This window comes from Limulus polyphemus, unplaced genomic scaffold (assembly GCF_000517525.1).
Source record: "Limulus polyphemus unplaced genomic scaffold, Limulus_polyphemus-2.1.2 Scaffold180, whole genome shotgun sequence".
Classification (NCBI taxonomy): domain Eukaryota; kingdom Metazoa; phylum Arthropoda; class Merostomata; order Xiphosura; family Limulidae; genus Limulus; species Limulus polyphemus.
The window spans coordinates 223,883-243,495 of NW_013665790.1; the positions used below are offsets into that span (position 1 = coordinate 223,883).

A 19,613-nucleotide genomic window follows, 5' to 3' on the forward strand; every position below is an offset into this window, starting at 1 on the left:
TGAGCTTGAATTTTCCTTTTGCAAAGCCCACACACACATATCTGGGATGCCTGGCAAGCGGCGAAGACATGGCCAAACTCTGGTAGTGGTAACAATAGCAGGCGTTTCAATCTGTTCTTCTTGGTATTTTTAAAACCACATTACTATGTCTTGTGTATCCATTCTTATTAAGTTTGTACGTTTTGTGTAATTTTTGAAATAATCCTCTCTTCTTTTATGTACAGTATGTCTTGTTCTGTTAGTGATTCTTTTATCTGATTTGTGTTGATGGAGTAGTACACTATCCGAATCACAAAGAATTTGGGTTGTGGCCTGTTTCCTGGTAAATGTATTGTTATTTGATTTCATTGAAATGCGTCTGTAGGCCATTCCTTAAGTAGTCTATTAAGGTCAGCGGCCTCCTGTCCTCGAACTAGGACGTCACCTTTTGTCAGACGTTTTTTGCTGACAATAAAGCATTTGATTTACATCTTTTAATTTCAGCCGCCAGATGTGGCAGATGGTTTGTACCTGGTATTGTTATTGAATACTTCTATGGTGTTACTTTTGTTGCACAATTTGTGTTTTGGTTATGTGTACTTGTACTTTGTTGTATTTGTGCAGACATTACCTATGTAAAGCCTTTTGTATCTTGTGTGTGTGTGTATGTTGTTCTGTGTCAATTTGGTTTCGTGTGTTTGTACCAACATCGAATATTTTTACAGTTTTATCAATATCGCCCATGTCACAAATATTAACATTTGTTTAGCCGTTAATAACTGCCATCCACATATAGGGTCCCGTTGTCGATGATTTGCTCTGAGTCTAGTTCGTTTAACGTAATCTCAGAAGTTGGAGATTTAGTTATCTTTCTTCTTTTTTTTTGTTACTCTACTTTCCAAATCCCTTTTTGCTAATGTAATTAGCGTACTGATAGGACTTGTATTGATATTACTTAAATTTAGTTTAGTGTTAGGGCCACCTAAACTAAATTTACTTTCCCCCATCTTTAAAGAGGTGCTAGTGGTCGTAGAGAAAGTTGGGGTTGCCTTGTTCTTCTTCATTTCGTTTCTTCTAGGGTTGTCTTATCTCCTTGAAGGGAGGAGTCGACATTAGCCTATGCTGTTTTATCCTGCATACAAACACTGATGAAGGTAAAGTTACCAGAGGTGATGTTCTGCAGTGCGTTCCTCAAACTATCGCTGCTCAGCGTGTGGTCTTTATGCGCTTATCCGGCTCGCCCACTACTCGAGGAGTTACTTTAGCTTGTGTTAGGAACGTGTCGGTGTCTTTGTAGGTTCGAAGAGAGTAGGCTTTTCTAACGTCTTCACTACTCGCTGTTTATCTTCCGAATCCCACAGCAGATATTGAACTCTTAGCTATAACGTTCGGTTTTACTAACTAAACACCGGAAGGCTTAAAAATATGTATTTAATTGATCGATTACTGAAACAAAAACTTAAACTAAATATTTGTGAATTTTTAATGTAAGCCAACTCTCTACTGATTCAACATGTATACCGTGTATTTATTATGTAACATACTGATTTAACAGGAATCAAAATGAAATTCAAGCGATCAATAATACTGAAACATTAAACAAAGTCACAGTAGATATACCCATGGTACAACTTTGGCATGTTCCCTATATAATCGGTAACGCCCATGCAACAGAAAATCAAAAAATGGTCATGTATTCAGGTAATAAAACCAACAACGCTGCCATTCGTTGTCTACGATCTCCTCTGTGTATAATTAACGTTTAAAGTTAAATCAGTGCCGTATCTTTACAAGAAACATAAGGCCGGCTATTTCGAACTCTGGTTCCAATGGCAAAAGCGAATGGTCACCCATTATATCTGGACGTGATGCCAATATATTGCAGGTTAACCCCAGCTAACAGCTAAATACCCATCATACAGCTGGGTGGATTGGGTCAATTAGGGTAAAGAGTTTTGTCCAAGGACACCAAAGCACGACGCGGAACAGCTTCGAACTCACAACCATCCGAGACCACGTAGTTAAACTGACCCCCCCCCTCTTCCTCATCGGCATATTAGTTGCCTTGAAATACTGTTTAACAGATCAAAATCAGATTACAGGTTCTGGATATCCACCCTTAACATATGGTATTTTTTACACCCTACCATCGCCCTTATATATTTATAATTGAAATTGAGATTAAAGGATAATTTAATTATCCTTTAATCTCAATTTCATCAAATTTAGATAATTTAAAGGATAATCCTAGCTGAATAGCTCGGTTACGTTAAGTAAATGTTTCTTATTTAAGATATTTATAATTTACCGTACGAATGTATTAAAAAATTTAGACCCTGTGTAGTTTAGATTCCGTTTATCCTAACGTTCCCATAATCTAAAAGTGAGACTTGAAATCTAAGTTAAAAATTACATACACTTTCCATAGAAAAATAGTGTAATAGAAATCATATAAAAATCTATATTTATCTTTTATTGAAATCCAAATATAAAAGCTCTCCAGTGACACAGCGGTATGTCTGCGGACTTACAATGCTAGAATTCAGGTTTCGATACCAGTAGTGAGAAGCGCACAGATAGCTCATTGTGTAGCTTTGTGCTTAACTTCAAACAAACAAACCAACTATAAAATAGATCTTCAAAACATCGTGAATCTAATCATCGCAATAAACAACGATATCAAAAATGGAATACTAATATTTGAAACCAAAGCTTTTAGCTTAGTTTCAGACTAAGGAATGACATTCTCGAGTAAGAGCTAATAACTATAGATACTTTTTATATATTTAAGCAGTATTTCATAATAAGATTGCAATGTATACACATGTAATTAAATATTCCATTGTATCAATATGTCCGTTTTTTTTTTCTTTTTTATAGAATTTATGTGTTATAAGACAGACCTACAGACTAGCAAACTTGACTTGCCACGACTACAATCCAGCACTAAACCGATTAGGATACTAATACATACATACATATATACAAATAAGTTGTGGGCGCATATTGCTTTTAATTCTATAACATTAAGGTGATTTTATTATCACTGTTTTGTGTTGCTAATTCATCACACTTTGCTGTTATTTAGCTAAGCGTTACGAAAGTATTATCGAGAAACAAGCAGGGATATCTTATTATCAAGGAGCGAAATCCATTTATATTTATTGATAAGATTCAAGTTCAAAGAACATTTGTGTTCATCAACAAGTTTCTTCTTTTCCAAAAATCGAAACAAATTAGATTAGCATTGATTCTCAAATGTGTTTTCTCTCCTTTTCTCCTATTCGCGTAACAGAATCACCGGTTTTGTTCTAAAAAAAATGTATATACAAGTCAGAATATTTATCAATTATATCCTCTTTAAAACCTATCTTAACCCTAAATAAAACACCTAGCTAAGGTTCACATGTAATTTTATTTAAATTCTTTCTTTTGGTATTAACTTCTCAGCATGCAATTCTCGATATATAACACGGTGTAGGTGAATTTAAAAACATACAGATTAAAAACACTGTAACTAGTTGTAGTTCTTAATTCCACCTTAGCTGTTGAATCTTACTGATTCAAGAGGAGGAATAACACATAGTGAATCAAGCTCTATGGATTATTCATCTAGGAGAAAGCATGGCAAAATGAATGACGACAACTTCCAAATTCTTTTCTGGATTGTCCATCAAACGTTCTTATCAAAATTCAACTGGTATTTTAGCTAAACAAACTTCTAAGAAATGTTAAATTTTACTCTTTGAATCCAAAAGTCTAAAGTTAACTTTTAGGTATTATTTTCCATAATTTGAGTTTAACCACAAGGAACAAAATCCATCTAGGAGAAAGCATGGCATAATGAATGACGACAACTTCCAAATTCTTTTTTGGATTATCTATCAAACGTCCTCGTCAAAATTCAACTGGTATTTTAGCTAAACACATTTCTAAGTAATTTTTAATTTTAATCTTTAAACCCAAAAGTCTAAAGTTAACTTTTAAGTATTATTTTCCATATTTTGAGCTTTAACCACATGGAACAAAATCCATTATAACGACATAAATTACTTCAGAGATTTAGTAAATCCTCTAATGGTATCGAAGTCCTCACAGAGTCCCCACGAGAATTCATCACTATTGGTTATAATACAGATTCCATCTTCCTATGTATTGACTGGTCTAAATCTTATCAGATGTAAGATAAAAACCAATCAACGTTGTAGGAAGCTATATACTGTACTGTAGTGCTTTACTGGGTAGAAACGGCTAAGATTAGAAATTTTAAATCGTCTTACTATGTATTATGGATCTAATGTATAGGAAATACATTTGTATAAAAGTTGTTTTTACTTACGTATCCATCATTTTTCACATTGAAGTAGTTTCTGCTTCCAAAAACTTTTGTATTTCAAGTAAATATATTTTTTATCATCTCAATAACATTATAAGACATATTTTATATTTGTTTTAACTATTAATGTGAATATTCTCAATGCGAAGGTTTACAATAATAATATGTTTTAAAATATTTATGAAATAATTCGGAAACGCGTGGGTTGGAACTCTTAACTGTTGTACTGATTAGATCACTTAATCTACTTTGTTAGTAGAAATAAAGTGTAAGCCTCGTAGCTGTAAGAAGTGTACATAAAACTTTCTTGATACAACTGTTTCAAAATCCATTTTTATTTACGATATTGTACTGTTTTAAGGAAATATACATACTCTCACATACAACTTGGTACATAAAGAACATGAGAACAATGCTATAACCAGCGGAGGAATTGTATTATATGCTAGAAAATTTCTAGTCTTGCTAAATGAATATCTTTCCCTACTATTTTACTTCCTTAAACTATTCTTTTTCCTGGCTTCACCCCTATATTTGACAATCATATCTTTGTGTGTGTAACTATATTTATATAGGCATTGCTTAGTTTTCTATTCGCGTGACGTCATCGCAAAGCTAGATAAATATTTCTTACAGTTCTTTGGTATATTTCCAAAGAACACTATTTTTATTCAGTCATTTGAGTTCTAATTTTCTAAGTTTACTTTAAAGTTAGCATGTACAAAATAAAAATTTTTGTCTTCATAATAAACGATGTGTTTATCACAACAACGAAACTCCAGAAAAATAAAGAATAAAAGCGAAGTGAAAAAATCTCACTGTATTTATGTATACAGTTCTAATCCCTTTAACGTTACTGTTACGTTACGTTTAACTTACAAGTCACTTTATGGACTACCATACAGGAAATGTTTCCAGTAAAGGAAACAAAAATGTTTTCTTATTCTAGATAAGGATATGCTGCCAACATCTTTCATTTTTTTTTTTTGTTTTATCTAAGATAAGAAACAGATTTATTACGAATATCACAAAAGAATTAGTATAAAGCTAATAATCGAATTTGATGTCATAAAGAACGTCATTAAGTTTGTTTGTTTTTGAATTTCGCGCAAAGCTACACGAGGGCTATCTGTAGTGTAAGACTAGAGGGAAGGCATCTAGTCATCACCACCCACCGCCAACTCTTGGGCTACTCTTTGACCAACGAATAGTGCGATTGACCGTCATTTTATAATGCCCCCACGGCTGAAAGGGCGAGCATGTTTGGTGTGACGGGAATTCGAACCCGCGATCCTCAGATTGCGAGTCGAGCGCCCTCACTACCTGGCCATGCCTGGCCCACGTCATTAAGTTTTGTCTTATTCCAATTCTATAACAAAACCGAGTGATAAAATAAAGATTTAGAATAATGTCTCTTATAAGCTAATTGGAAGTTACTATTAATAACTGGTACGATATTCACATAATATTATTTATTCTCTCGTATATATAAGGGCAAGTTAGCCAGAATAAATCCATAAATGAACACTCTTGTGTCATGCACGTAGTTAAGCGTACATTTAAGGATAGCAGACTATCTAATTTCCTTATTGAAATCGGTATTAATAAAGTTTATGAACTTAGCTACTTGAATTAAGGTTAGACGTTAATCAATTTCTAAAGAACCAATTTTGTTTTTAGATATTATGAGTATTTAAATAGCTCGTACTTGGAGTGTTTTACAAAGAGTACTCTTTTTACATTCTAGTTGTTTGTACCTATCGTAAATATTTATCTTTATCAGTGTTATATTGGTTTGAGTACCTACACTGATAAAACAACACAGCAAACATCAAAGAAACCAATGAAAAGAAAATATGAGTTGACAGTAGAATTTCGTGTACAAACTTCTGTCTGGAAGTAAAATAATGGAAAGATAGAAATAATACATTTCTAATTTGAAAAATATTTTTTTTCTTCCTAACACAGTTTCCGCTGCTGTTTATGTAACTACAAAATTACATACACCACACACACACATATATATATATATATGTGCTCATGCACATTATATCATGACATAAAACCTATTTTCTGTAATTGCTTTAATAAGCGTTTCGTAAATTTTAAAACATTTAGAATTCATTTTTTATCTCTCTATATACATATCTATAACGGAGACAATAGTTTGACCAATAAACGTCACACTGACCACAACATTATGTAAGTTTTCCAGTTTACCCACATTTAATTACCATCTTACACATAAAGAGTAGAGTTACTTAAAACTCTTAGGGAGATATTTTTGTTCATGAATATTACCGATGACGACATTATTTCTCCCCGAAATTAGACTAAGTTTTGAAACACAAATCACATGGCCTGTGTACGAAAACCATTTTATTCGCATCGGCTTAAGGCTTTCCAATGTATACTTTATTATTATTTATAATCATTCAAGCAGTTTGAATGACGTTAATTTCTAATTACAAGCTCGTACAATAAAAATTCTATTGACTATTGGCTCGGACCCAATCTATCAGAAATTCCACGCATACACTTGAATTGATACAAGCTTCTCAATTTCATTAGTTGAACGATCGTGGCTTTGTCCGTCATCTGTCTGTCCTAGTGGTCATAATCACTGCCAGTGTGGATAAGCATTGCATTACAAAGGTAAAACACCAGAATGTTATTATACAAGGTTTATTCCCAAGAGCGGCGACGTTTTTCCCTAGAAAAAGCGAATAAAAATTTTACTTAATATGGTTAGATCTCAGCATCAAAAATAGTTTTACAGAAACATGTGAATCAACATGCCCACCGTAAAACTTTTCTTGCCTTTCGCATTGAGAACTAACACATTAAAACAGTATGTAAAACCCAAAAGTAGATTTCAATGTGTAGAGCAACAGCAAATTATGGGTAATCAGGACAATAAGATCTATTACTAAAATATAACTGTACGAATAAATGAGAAGAAGAACTTAGAGGTCTTTAAAAAAGTGAAACAAATTACAATTTGATTAATAAAGTCAATTCTAAAACAGCAGGTATTACATACACGTTAATTTTTCTAACAAGGTACAACCCAGAAATTTTCAATGTTTCTATCAAGATGGAAGTCAGTATTTACGTAGTTTGACTAAGGGATATTTTTATCTTTAAAAAATTGAACACACGTTAAGCACTATGTAGCATAGTCCAGCAAAGACAAAACCGAAAAAAAAAACGCTTCAGGTACGTATGTAGAGATTGTTTTATATTTACTGCATTTAGTCCCATATAATCTTCAAAACATGAGTTACAAATGAGGACATCAATTTCGTAATAAGAATATGTATTTTTATCATATTTTTTATTTATCAATGTTAAATATGTTACCTGTAACTTTGCATAAAATAGTTTGATAAAACAGTATATTCTGCGTAACTATTGTTACGTTAAAAGTAAATAAATGTATAAATTTTATTATTGAACTATATTTTTAGTTTCCTAACGACATAACAAGAAGGTCATAACAAGTTGGTATTCGATATACGTCAATGTATCTTCATGCTTGTTCGCACCCTAAAAATAGGTTTTAACCTTTCTAGATGGACTGACATACTTTTTTTTAATCCTTCCTAATCTTCTTCCACTACAAAACCTTACCTTCTTGTTTCGTTTCGTTAGCTACCATTACAACTTGTATGCAGTATTCTAAAGTCTACATAAAGTGACTAAAAATGAAGCCATAATACTAGAAATAAAAGGTTGACATGAAGACTAACAGCGAATTTTTGAAAGGACAGGAACATCCTTATTAAAACATAATTGAATATTGGAAGATTGAATTACCTATTATTAAGTATAATACTTAACCGGGTAATATGATGAGAACTTGTCTGAAAATGATATATATTTTCAGGTAAGTAAGGTATTTTCTGGAGCTGCCTATCTATCTTTCAAAGTTTAGTATACTGCAAGTAAAATAGTTTTTGATCAATTATATTATATCTTTAACACATGCTAATACATGCTAATGTTCGTGGAATAAATGATCATGATAAAGATCTAGCTAATGTGATGACAGCCTCAAGAGTTGTTTCCTCACAAAAACATTGTTTCCAAAATTTCCCTTCACTTAATTTGTTTGTAGTTTTCAATCCATTTGATAATAACAGTACTTTTTTTGGAATTTGACAATTTTATGTTTTTCGGAATTTTAATCCAGTTAAATGTTTTAGGGTATTACCAAAATGCTTCACAGAGTTTTGTTCAAACGTAATTTTATCCTGCATATTTTAACGTTTTTATATTATTCACTATTATAGTTATTTACAGAGTTCTTAAAACACATGGTAACTGATTCCAGTCTACTAAAATAGTCCTTATAAGAGACTGTGTCCTAAGCTGGCTATCTTCAGAGTCTATGAATAATAGCAGTCGCAATGGAATAAGTCTGGCACAATATCTGTGGTCACCAACCGCTGCTAAAAGATCGAGAGAAAATAAGAATGCCAATATTTGTAAAGCGTTAAAGGAAGCAAACAATGTTTACAATTGACCTATTCCTTGAACAGTGAACAAGATTCGCTACTTATAACAATACAACGTGAAGGAGATCGAAAACATTGCATATAATGGCCGACAACCAATCCGAAAACTGGTTAATTCAAACGCCAAGAGGAATGTGCAGTTTCAGTAATGTTTGGAAAATTACAAGAAATGAATGAGTGAAAGCATGTGAATATGATTTGATGGGTCTAGTTTTACCTTTTTCTGTAATGATAATAAAATAAAAACATAGAGAAACCCCTCTTTTTGTCGTTCTTACAGTGCAAGTTGTTGTAAGTGGTATGATCTTGTGGATCCAGATTTGGATCCTTTCATTGCTTTAGAAGTTCAGCTATTTCAGTTACCTTTCTCAGGCAGTACATTCTCCAGTTTTCTATTTCATTAAAAGTCTGTAAACTTCTTGCTACTCATATTTCTCAACAAATGGTCTGCAATCAAACAAGATACTTTCCAGTATCTTATTTGTAGAGTCTATGCTAATCCAAGACAGACTGTTACCGCAGCGAAAGGAGATCCAACCCCAATATTATGTGGAGGACTCAATAAAATGTTCAGTTAATGTACATTATCACTACTAACTGCCACAATCATTTGAAACATCTGTTAGAATCCAACTACTGCCTATCAGGCTATGATTTTATGTTAATAATTGCTGTATAAGCATAAAAATCGGCGAGGAGGGTGTTTTTCATAACCATTTAATTTTTTACCTGACTTGATAAGCATAGTTCCTCTGAGGGTTTACCTTTTCATAAGTAATTAATTTTTAAAAACAAACTTACTTTTTAGAAAGGTAGGTATTGTATGTGGCTCTAACATGCCATTTCGACCTCTTCAGCAATATATTTTGAAAAAATGTAAAAATTTGGAAAATAAAGTATAATTGTTTACTAACTATTACACAATCATTTCCTAACTAGCATTGGTAGGATGTTATGGTGACTGACCACTGACTCCCTGAGTTAGTCAATACTTAATGGCTAAGTATAGTTTATTAACAAAATATTTATTGATTACTTTGTTGATTTTGCAGCTGGCAAAATAATTTTTATTTAGCATCCAGCAATTTGCTTTTAGTATCGTCTCACCTGAAGTAGATCCTGGATTATCCCCAGGGGTCTTAAAAACATCACCAGTTTCTCTGCTTAAGGACTCGTTAGGAAAACCTAGGTTTTCTCCTATTGAAAAATATTTTTCATTAGAACAATATACCAAGAAGCCTAAAAACTGCCCAACAAAACATACATTGAATTTTGTGTTAGATTAGATATTTTTGAGAAAATGAGAAGACACATATTCTAACTGTTTCTGAAGAAATTGGCATATAATCTACAGTTAAAATCTTAAAAACCACAATATAGAATGAAATATATAGACAAAATAGGTAATGTACTCAGGATCTAAAGACATCATAAACGTGTGTTAATTTTGAAAATTGTTTCGATCCATCACGAAAAGTAATAAAAAAATCCCATATATTCTTGCGTAAATAATTTTAATTACAATGGCATTGGTGGAACATGAAATATAAACAGTTTATTAATATTTCACATCATAATCAAGCCTGGAAGAGAAAAAGTAGTAGCTTAGAACACAGAATTATTTATAAACTTCAAGTTGTTTTCTGATAAAGAAAGGAATTTCTTGGTCTTATTTTCATAAATTACTAATATTTTCTATTATTTTATAAATTTTGAGATAATGTAGATTATGTGTTTTCTAATATTTTATTGGGATTATTTTCACAGAATATCGTATTTTTTAAAGCTTTATGTGTTTTCTTTACATCACAGAAAGGACGTTTGATGATGTATTGAATTTATCATTACAGACTAGAGTGGTTTCTAGTTCTTCATCACCTTTGTTTATAACAGAGAATTGATGGTTCATATTTTATTTTATTTCTTACAAATATGTTGTTTTAAATGTTTAATCCGACTTCCTTATAACTGATTAATTCATTTCTAATGTTCTATTAAATTTTTCATTACATACTATGATGTTTTTTTAAAGTTTTATTTGGTTTCTTTTCTCAGTCTATCATGTTTTCTAGTTTTCTTTTCAGTTTATCATTACGGACTATAATGTTTTTTAGTTTTCTGTTCAATTTAACATTACGAACTACAATGTTTTCAAAAGTTTTTAGCATTTATTTTCACAGATTGTAATGTTTTCTAGTTTTCTGTTCAATTTATCATCACGGACTACAATGTTTTCGAAAGTTTTAATGGTTTTGTCTTCTGTGAAAAATTGATGGTTCATATTTTATCATATTTCTTGTCATAAACTATCCTAATATTTTCTAACGTTTTATAGTATTAGTTATCACAGACTACAGTGTCTTCTAATGTTTTTTTGTAATGAATAACTAATTTTTTCTAACGTTTGTTTGTCATATTACGGTGGAGAATTGGATATTTGATGTTATTATTTTTGTTGTAACGAAATCTAAATTTTTCTATTGTTTTATTTGTTTTTGTTGTTGTTTTTTATAATAAAAACAAGTTCTCTAACGTTTTAATGGCTTTGTTAGAAAAGCCCCAAAAGTTTGTTTTTGTCAATTTTCTTATAATTCAGTACGAGTGTTTAATTTTCATTTATCTAAAAAATTTAGAAGTTCAAAAGTAAAAACAAACATTAACGTAAAATTAAGTATGTATTTATATATAGAGAGACTTTTGATAAGAGCCACCAATATTTTAAAAGTATATCTTCTTAAGATGTAATTATTATGTGGCAGTAGGAAACCACTGAAGCTTATGAGTATGGCTAGAAATATTGAGTTAAAATTTCCTGTTAAAGTTCATTCGATATGAATTCAAATATTTTCTAGTAATTTGTATGGAGGATAACATATATTGATATATAAGAACTACAATTTCAATTGTGATCTATCACATAGGTGAAAACACTAAAACATGCAAAGAATAGACATTCTGAGCCTGATAATATAAAATAAATAACATCAAGAATAGAATATTAGTTTCACAGCCTGAATACAGAGGGTTGTTCATGATCCATAGTAACGATACAAGGTACGTTGCCTAGGCCTTATAGCATGATCTTATACTACCAATGGTGTTCTTTGTGACCCAGATTGTAAACTATTTCTCTGTAGCGCATTTTCAAAATATATTGAGGTCGATATTGTCTCTCCATCTTCCTCTTTACCTGCTTTCTAAAGTTCATTAATTATACACTGACGGTGACTTTCCGTTTGAGCAATTCGAAGACTCAGAAGGTCATGAAAGATGTCTACATATGGTATTACGTAAACTTCCGTTTGTATCTGCACCTTTTATGTGAACTAGCATATCGAATTGGATATGTAGCTAGATGCTTTGTCTAGATAGAATTATATATTATTAGCATCCGACTCATATACACGTGGTACTTAATCTTAGTACATTGGTTTCTGCACATTAGAGTTCACTTTGACATTTTCTCAACTATCCTGATGTTTCTCTTACTATTATAGATGTAACCACCAATAATTACCTTGGTAAAACCTTGCTAACATGTTCTGAATATGCGGTATCACTAGCATGACGACAATGAATCTTTTGAGCTTTGTTTCTGGTACTTGGAAATATATGCTTTGTTCAATGTGATGATGTTCTTCTTGCTTATCAAATTCCAAATATCACTCAAACAGCTTTCAGTACTTGGTCATCTGTTATTGTGTTGCTTTTGTAGACCCAAGTAAATTATTTTGTTCAAAAACCTACTTTATTTTCAATGGGCCGTTGCATTTTTCGATTAATTCCGGTGAGAAGATAATTCAACTTTCTTCATTTCCTCTGGTGAGCTGCTGATAGCCGGTAGTGAAGTAACCTGTTTTACTTTGTTGGAATCACTCTGTCTCCCACATTACTAATACTGTTCAACGCTACAAACACTCCTTTCTTGGAAACGCTAGAAGTTCGAGCTTTATATGCTATTCTAATCGTGAGGAAGCAGAAGTTCCTGCCCGAGAGTCTTGCAATGTAATTCTTCCCTAATGGATCATTTTTAGGCGCCATCTAAACTTCAAATTAATTAAAATAAGAGAGCCAGGGCTTTTAACGGTGTAGCCACGGGCCCCAAGATTGAGAAGGAGAAAGGTGAATGTATATGTAAATTGTTTCCATAGCTTATGAACAGCCCTCTGCAATAATCTATTTTATTACCTTGTATTCTTCTCGCCGATTCTTTTGTATCTGCTTGCTTTAAAGGCAAGTTGTCATCTCGTCCTATTAAAAAATCAGGGATACGGTTAATAAGTAAAATAAGTTTTCGAATAGTGAAGCTGTTCCATACTGCTTAAACGATTTGAAAATCTGAAAAACAATGTATATATTAATCTGTTATTATCATTCATTGTTCCAAGTCATTTTATCAGGAACCGGAAATATAGTTATCACACTGTTTTGTTTGATTTTCAGAAAGATTATACCCAAAACTCAAAGAGCAGATGTGAAGAGAAGGGGAAAAGGTGAGAGTGTATACCTATTGCTTCTGCTATTGAGAACCTGTACTTTTGTAGACACTGTTTGTAATATGTTTCCTTAATTATTAGATACAATAGTTATTTATTTATTAACTTCCAAATGGTATTTACAGAGTAAATACACGTTGTTTTTGTCGAAAACTAAAGCAAAATATACGTGAGAAGAAGTCTTGGTCTATTTAAAATGACCCTCAAATGTACCTAAAAAACAACTGTATTACATGAAATTGATTGACTAAGAGTACAGAAATATAGACATTTATTATTTATATTATTTTCATATTCAATAAGAAATAACTATCATCTTAATAAATATAAAGCTTCAAACAATATATCAGTATGACATAGAAAATCATGGAATCAGTGACACAAGTTATCCGTATACCAGTATGATATACAAAGGCATGGAATCAGTAACACAAGTTATGCGTATATCAATATGATATCGGAAGCCGTGGAATCAGTAACACAAGTTATAAGTATACCATTATTAATTAGGAATTCGTGGAATCAGTAACACAAGTTGTCCTTATACCAGTATGATCTAAGAAGCCGTGGAATTAGTAATACAAGTTATCCGGTACTAGTTTCATCTAAGAAGTCGTGGAATCAGTAGCACAGTTTGTCCATTTTGTAAATCCTAAAGTTGGATCCTTGTTTTGATATTTCAAAGTGGCAACGAACCAAGTGGGACTTTAAATATTGAATTTCACGCAAAGCTACTCGAGGGCTATCTGCACTAGAATGTAGGGGGTAATAGACTACAATGGAGGCAGCAAGTCAAAACCATCCATCGCCTACTCTTGGGCTACTTCCTACCGATAAAGAGTATGACTGACCGTCACATTATAACTTCCTCCTATACACAGGTGAAAGGGTGAGCATGCTCGGTGACGTGAATCGAGCACGACCCACAAGTTGAGAGTTGAGCGCCCAACCATCAAGCTATGCCAGGACGTTGAAGAGTCAGGAAATATTATACAACGCAATGAACAAAACTTGTAATAAAATCTCAAGAAGAACGTTATATTAAACTGTACATTAACAAATAAAGAATTGATTATCTTTTCCTGTTTTATAAATTATGTACTGAAAAAATATTACTACACAGAGTATTTGTTTCTTTTCAGATTAAAACTATCCGCTCAAGTAAAATGGTAGCGGAAAATATGAAAACATCAGACTTAGACTATCCGTACAAGTAAAATGGTAGCGGAAAATATCAAAACATCAGACTTAGACTATCCGCACAAGTAAAATGGTAGCGGAAAATATCAAAACATCATATTTAGAGTATCCGCACAAGTAAAATGGTAGCGGGAAATATTAAAACATCAGACTTAGACTCTCCGTACAAGTAAAAGGGTAGCGGAAAATACCAAAACATCACATTTAGACAATCCGTACAATAAAATGGTAGCGGAAAATATCAAAACATCAAATTTTGACTATCCGTTCAAATAAAATGGTAGCGGAAAATATCAAAACATCAGATTTAAACTATCCGTACAAGTAAAAATGGTAGCGGAAAATATCAAAACATCAGACTTAGACTATCCGCACAAGTAAAATGGTAGCGGGAAATATTAAAACAGCATAAATGTCTTATATCAGTTAATACAAGTTAACTTTAAGAATTATTTCAAGATGAGCAAAATTTCTAATTGTTATTCAGTTAGTATAACAACTTTAATTATGGCTTAAATCCAGTTTTATCTGTTCTTGTTACTTGAGTTTTTCATTCATGCAACCAAGCAAAAACATGGCCCTTTACAAGATTTTTAGAGACGTTCAAACGTATAATGTCTTGTTTGTTGTATAATGTCTTTCGAACGAATTTACAAAAAGGGTTATCTACAGATAGGCCTTTGACTTTGAACTGGTAAACTAGAGGAGAGGCAAATGGTCAAAAGCAACCCCTGTCACCTGTTGGGGTACTTTTATTAGACTGAATAGTGGGATTTAACTGTCACTGTTATAGCGTACCCACGCCCACAAAGTGCGGGAGCTCATTTTATTGGATTCGCAGTCCAGGTACACTAACCACGAGTCACACCCAGCTTAGATTTCACGATAAAGTATAGAAAAATAAAACAAATACCCATGCTATCCACGAAATTGGCAATAGATGAAACAAAGAAAATCACAATCTTAAATTCTCAATATGAAACCAAGCTTTAAATGAATTCTAACAGGGTAATAAAATTTTTAATATGAAATAAAATGAAAATATTACAAATGATATTTTTTAAGTAAGTTTGAAACTTTATTTAGAAATTAATTTTTTCTGGTTGTTTTTAATTTATGAAGGATGTTTAAAGTCTAACATAGATTTTAACAAGCGTATTAAGTAATAAGGAGCAAGTTTAAAATGTAATTAGTTTTAGTTTTAAATTTTCAATGATTTTGGAAACAAGGGATGGTTTGAAACAAATATTTCATAAAATCAAAAAGTTATATGTATTTCACTAATAACTCAATAATTATGATAAATCATAACAAAAGTGACATATTTCTATATCTGTCATATGTGATCCAATCTGTTTCTTATGATCAAAGTTGAATCAATAAAAAGTTCAACAAAGACTTCTTTGCTGCTCCTTCAATAGGAAAAAGTGAATGGAAAGTCGATATTCAATACACATATATATCTAATCAATAAGATTTGTACAGTAATAAGCCTCGCTCGAAGTTCTAAAAAATAATATTAGTCATACTTCCTGCAGGGGGTGTTTTATTACTTATCTAAAAGGCTTAGTCTAGTACCCCTGGGCATATATGACTGATGATAAACTCTACAGAAAAGCCAAAATATCGACAAAAATGTAAGAATTTGGATTTCCTTTTTCCCTTTCCTGTTCTTATTAAACAGACTGTTTTTTTAGAAAGCTTGAATAACTACATTAAAAGCTAGTACTAATTTTATAATAATTAGATTTTTTTTTCTACACGCCCTGTCAGAACACTGTTAGCCAATTACTTTCATAATTTCATCTGTATTTACATCTTATTTCTACAAGCTCTGTCAGAACATTATTAGCCAATTACTTTTATAATTTCATCAGTATTTAATCTTATTTCTATAGGCTCTGTCAGGACATTGCTGGCCAATTGCTTTCATAATTTCATCAGTATTTACATCTTACTTCTACAGGCTTTGTCAGGACAGTGTTAGCCAATTACTTTTATAATTTCATCTGTATTAACCATGAAATGGTAAACTGTTCCCAAAATGAATGTAAACTTTTACGAAGTTTATATTTAAAATACGCCCCAGTTGTGATTCAGGTCTAAACAGATATTTTGTAAAATTGCTACTTACCAAACAGAACAAAGATATTTATACATTACTAACTTATAAACCGGGTTTCGATACTTGTGGTGGGTACAGCACCGATAGCCTATTGTGTAGCTCAGAATTCTTTAACATATGTGTCGCTGAAGAGAAGGATTCGTTAATTTTCTGTTTGTTGTTAAGCGCTGAATAACACAACTGGCTATCTCTCTTTCTATTACAGGTATCGAAACCTGATTTTTAGCGTTATAAGCTCTCAGATTTACCCGCTGAACTATCGAAGAGTGATACATCTAAAAACTTTTCCACTAAACAGTGAGTTAAAAAGTGGAATAATTTCCTAACTTTCACTACTTGTTGAAAGCTTCATAAACCAAATGCATGTTTTGGACTTTTAGCTCTTCTTTGTGTACGTAGTATAATGTATTATTAAACTTTTTGTGATTGTGATTGGATTTTTTATAGCATGACAATAAGAAAATTAAGAGCACCGTAAAATAATAAAGTCGTAGGAATACAACGTAGCAAAGTGTAATAATGCAAAGTGTAAATTAAAAACATATAACTCAAACTTCTTGAAAAGAACTTTGATTAAGTTGTGTGTTAAATAAACTATGAAGTAAATTCCTTACCTAAAGTGTTGTCCGATATAACAGTTATCTCCTCTTTACCTGGAGAAAGATGTATTTCTGTACATATAAAGAATATTGATTAAATAAAGTTGTGTGTTAAATAAACTATGAAGTAAATTCCTTACCTAAAGTGTTGTCCGGTATAACAGTTATCTCCTCTTTACCTGGAGAAAGATGTATTTCTGTACATATAAAGAATATTGATTAAATAAAGTTGTGTGTTAAATAAACTATGAAGTAAATTCCTTACCTAAAGTGTTGTCCGGTATAACAGTTATCTCCTCTTTACCTGGAGAAAGATGTATTTCTGTACATATAAAGAATATTGATTAATAAATTTTTCATATAAAAAATGTTTAATATTTTACATTAAATATAAAATATTCCAAAATTATGAACTGTGTTTTATTTATCCGTACTTTCTTATTAACGATCAGACATAATAAACAAGGTTCTCTTGAGCCATACAAGTAGTTATCAGACCTGTTCAGATGCGCGTGCTGATTAGTTGTCTCAGGGAGGGGGAAGGAGGTAGAGACGATGGCGCCATAGAGAGGCATTGCTAGGCCGCCATTACAGGCGGATGTTGTCATTCCGACATGACACTAGACAACGGAAGTTGTCTGCTATTAGAGAATGTAATTGCTAGGCGTGACATTATAGTTCCAGTGTTACTCAACAAATTGCATGTTGCTCGGCCATGAAGTGACACCAGAGGGCGTGTTGGAACGATGACCGTGCAGATAGTTCCTGAGCAAACCATCAGAGGGTGATGTAGATCAGCGTTTACATTTAATTACATATAAATCTATTATTTGTATTTTATATAAAAAAGACTGATTTTCAGTGATAGCATCTATAAATACCATGCAATAATTTAACATACAATCTTACTGTATCATTAGTTTGACTTTATGGATCAAATATATTCTTATCCTATTTCTCTATTTTGTAACTTTGTAGTTTTTGTATTTTGTAGTTTATGTAACTATGATTTTATTCTGTATAACAGTAAATATTTCCTTTTATTCATGTTGACAGTTACTTTATAATTTTCACTTACATGTGTCTTACAAAGGCTGACAGTGCTTCTATAGGCAGATAAAATGCATACAAATTTCAAATTATCTCAACTTATGTTTCTAGTTTTCATTTATATATTAAATTGTATCACAAAGGATTCACAAAGGCGGACAGTGTTTATATAGGCAAATGGTCTTACTAAAGATATTACTGCTAAATGTTTAGCTTTGCCTTTTATCATAAATTACACACCATGAATATTAGTTTCTAACATTAATTACAAGTCTCCATTTATTTCATATATATAACTGATGCTTCATCATAGCTCAATATACTATCATTAATATATGTAAGTAAAATCACACATTTAGAAAGTGTCACATATACTGAAACATTTATTAACAAAACTTCAATAACGAAACATTTGTTATCAAAACTTCAAAACATACTAATATACTATTTACAAAAACATCTTAGTTTATATAATACCTACCTACAACCCAATGTAATAATACCCGAGACTAAGTTAGACATGTATGAATTAATATTTTATAAACTCAAATGCTTGTATTTTCCGTAAATAGTATATTAAGGTATCTTGATGTTTTGCTAACAAATGTTTTAATATGTTTGTTAAGTATATTATTTTACTTTTATATATACTAATGATAGTATGTGATGAAACACGAGTTTTATATACAAATATTAATGGAGACTTGTATTAGTTGTACAAACATACTTGTTAGAATCTAATACTCATGATGTGTAATTTATCATAGAAGACTAGGCTAGAGACAATTTTCTGGCATTTGATTTTTAGTCTGAACAGACCGAATTAACATTGTGAGATGAATGTAAGTTATATTTTTTAAGTGACTCATTCTGAACTTTTGACCAATTGATGTATGCTGAGCACATTTTACTCTTATTGAGTAGTAAGTATAAAATGTTTTTGCTGTAAAGTATGATGAACTCAATGAAATACAATAATTATACACTAGCGTTTTTGTTTATAAACTAAGTTATTCATGTTATTGATTACCTAATATGTTTAATTGTTACAGTGTAACATAATTTCTGGTTTGACAAGAAATATATATACATTTGAATGTGCCATGGCTTTAGTCTTGTACATATCATCACAGACTAGTACTATATATATATATGTGTGTGTGTGTGTGTGTGTGTGTGTGTTTACAAAACTTTCTATTTCCAGACATTTACTTTCAAAACTATTGACCTTTTAAGAGTTTCTGTATTGTGATAACCCCTTAGACTGTCAGCAGTCTTAAATCTTGGTGATCATGTGACGATTGCCTA

At 31.7% G+C, this 19,613-nt stretch overlaps 1 protein-coding gene across 3 annotated transcripts in view; it reads right to left on the bottom strand.

Moving 5' to 3' along the window:
• Positions 1–6,440: 6,440 nt before the first annotated feature.
• The window catches only part of LOC106478099 (lachesin-like), a 93,589-nt gene continuing 80,416 nt past the window's right edge, over positions 6,441–19,613 (bottom strand). The window contains exons 6-9 of one of the 3 annotated variants that reach the window (XM_022381632.1): positions 17,521–17,577; positions 13,024–13,086; positions 9,943–10,032; positions 6,441–7,028 (exon numbers count right to left, since the gene is read on the bottom strand). In XM_022381632.1, the coding sequence (XP_022237340.1) occupies positions 6,910–7,028; positions 9,943–10,032; positions 13,024–13,086; positions 17,521–17,577 (329 nt within the window). In that variant the 3' untranslated portion in view covers positions 6,441–6,909. Of the gene's footprint in view, positions 7,029–9,942; positions 10,033–13,023; positions 13,087–17,395; positions 17,453–17,520; positions 17,578–19,613 lie in introns of all 3 variants that reach the window. The other 2 variants (XM_022381631.1, XM_022381633.1) reach the window with 2 other exon arrangements.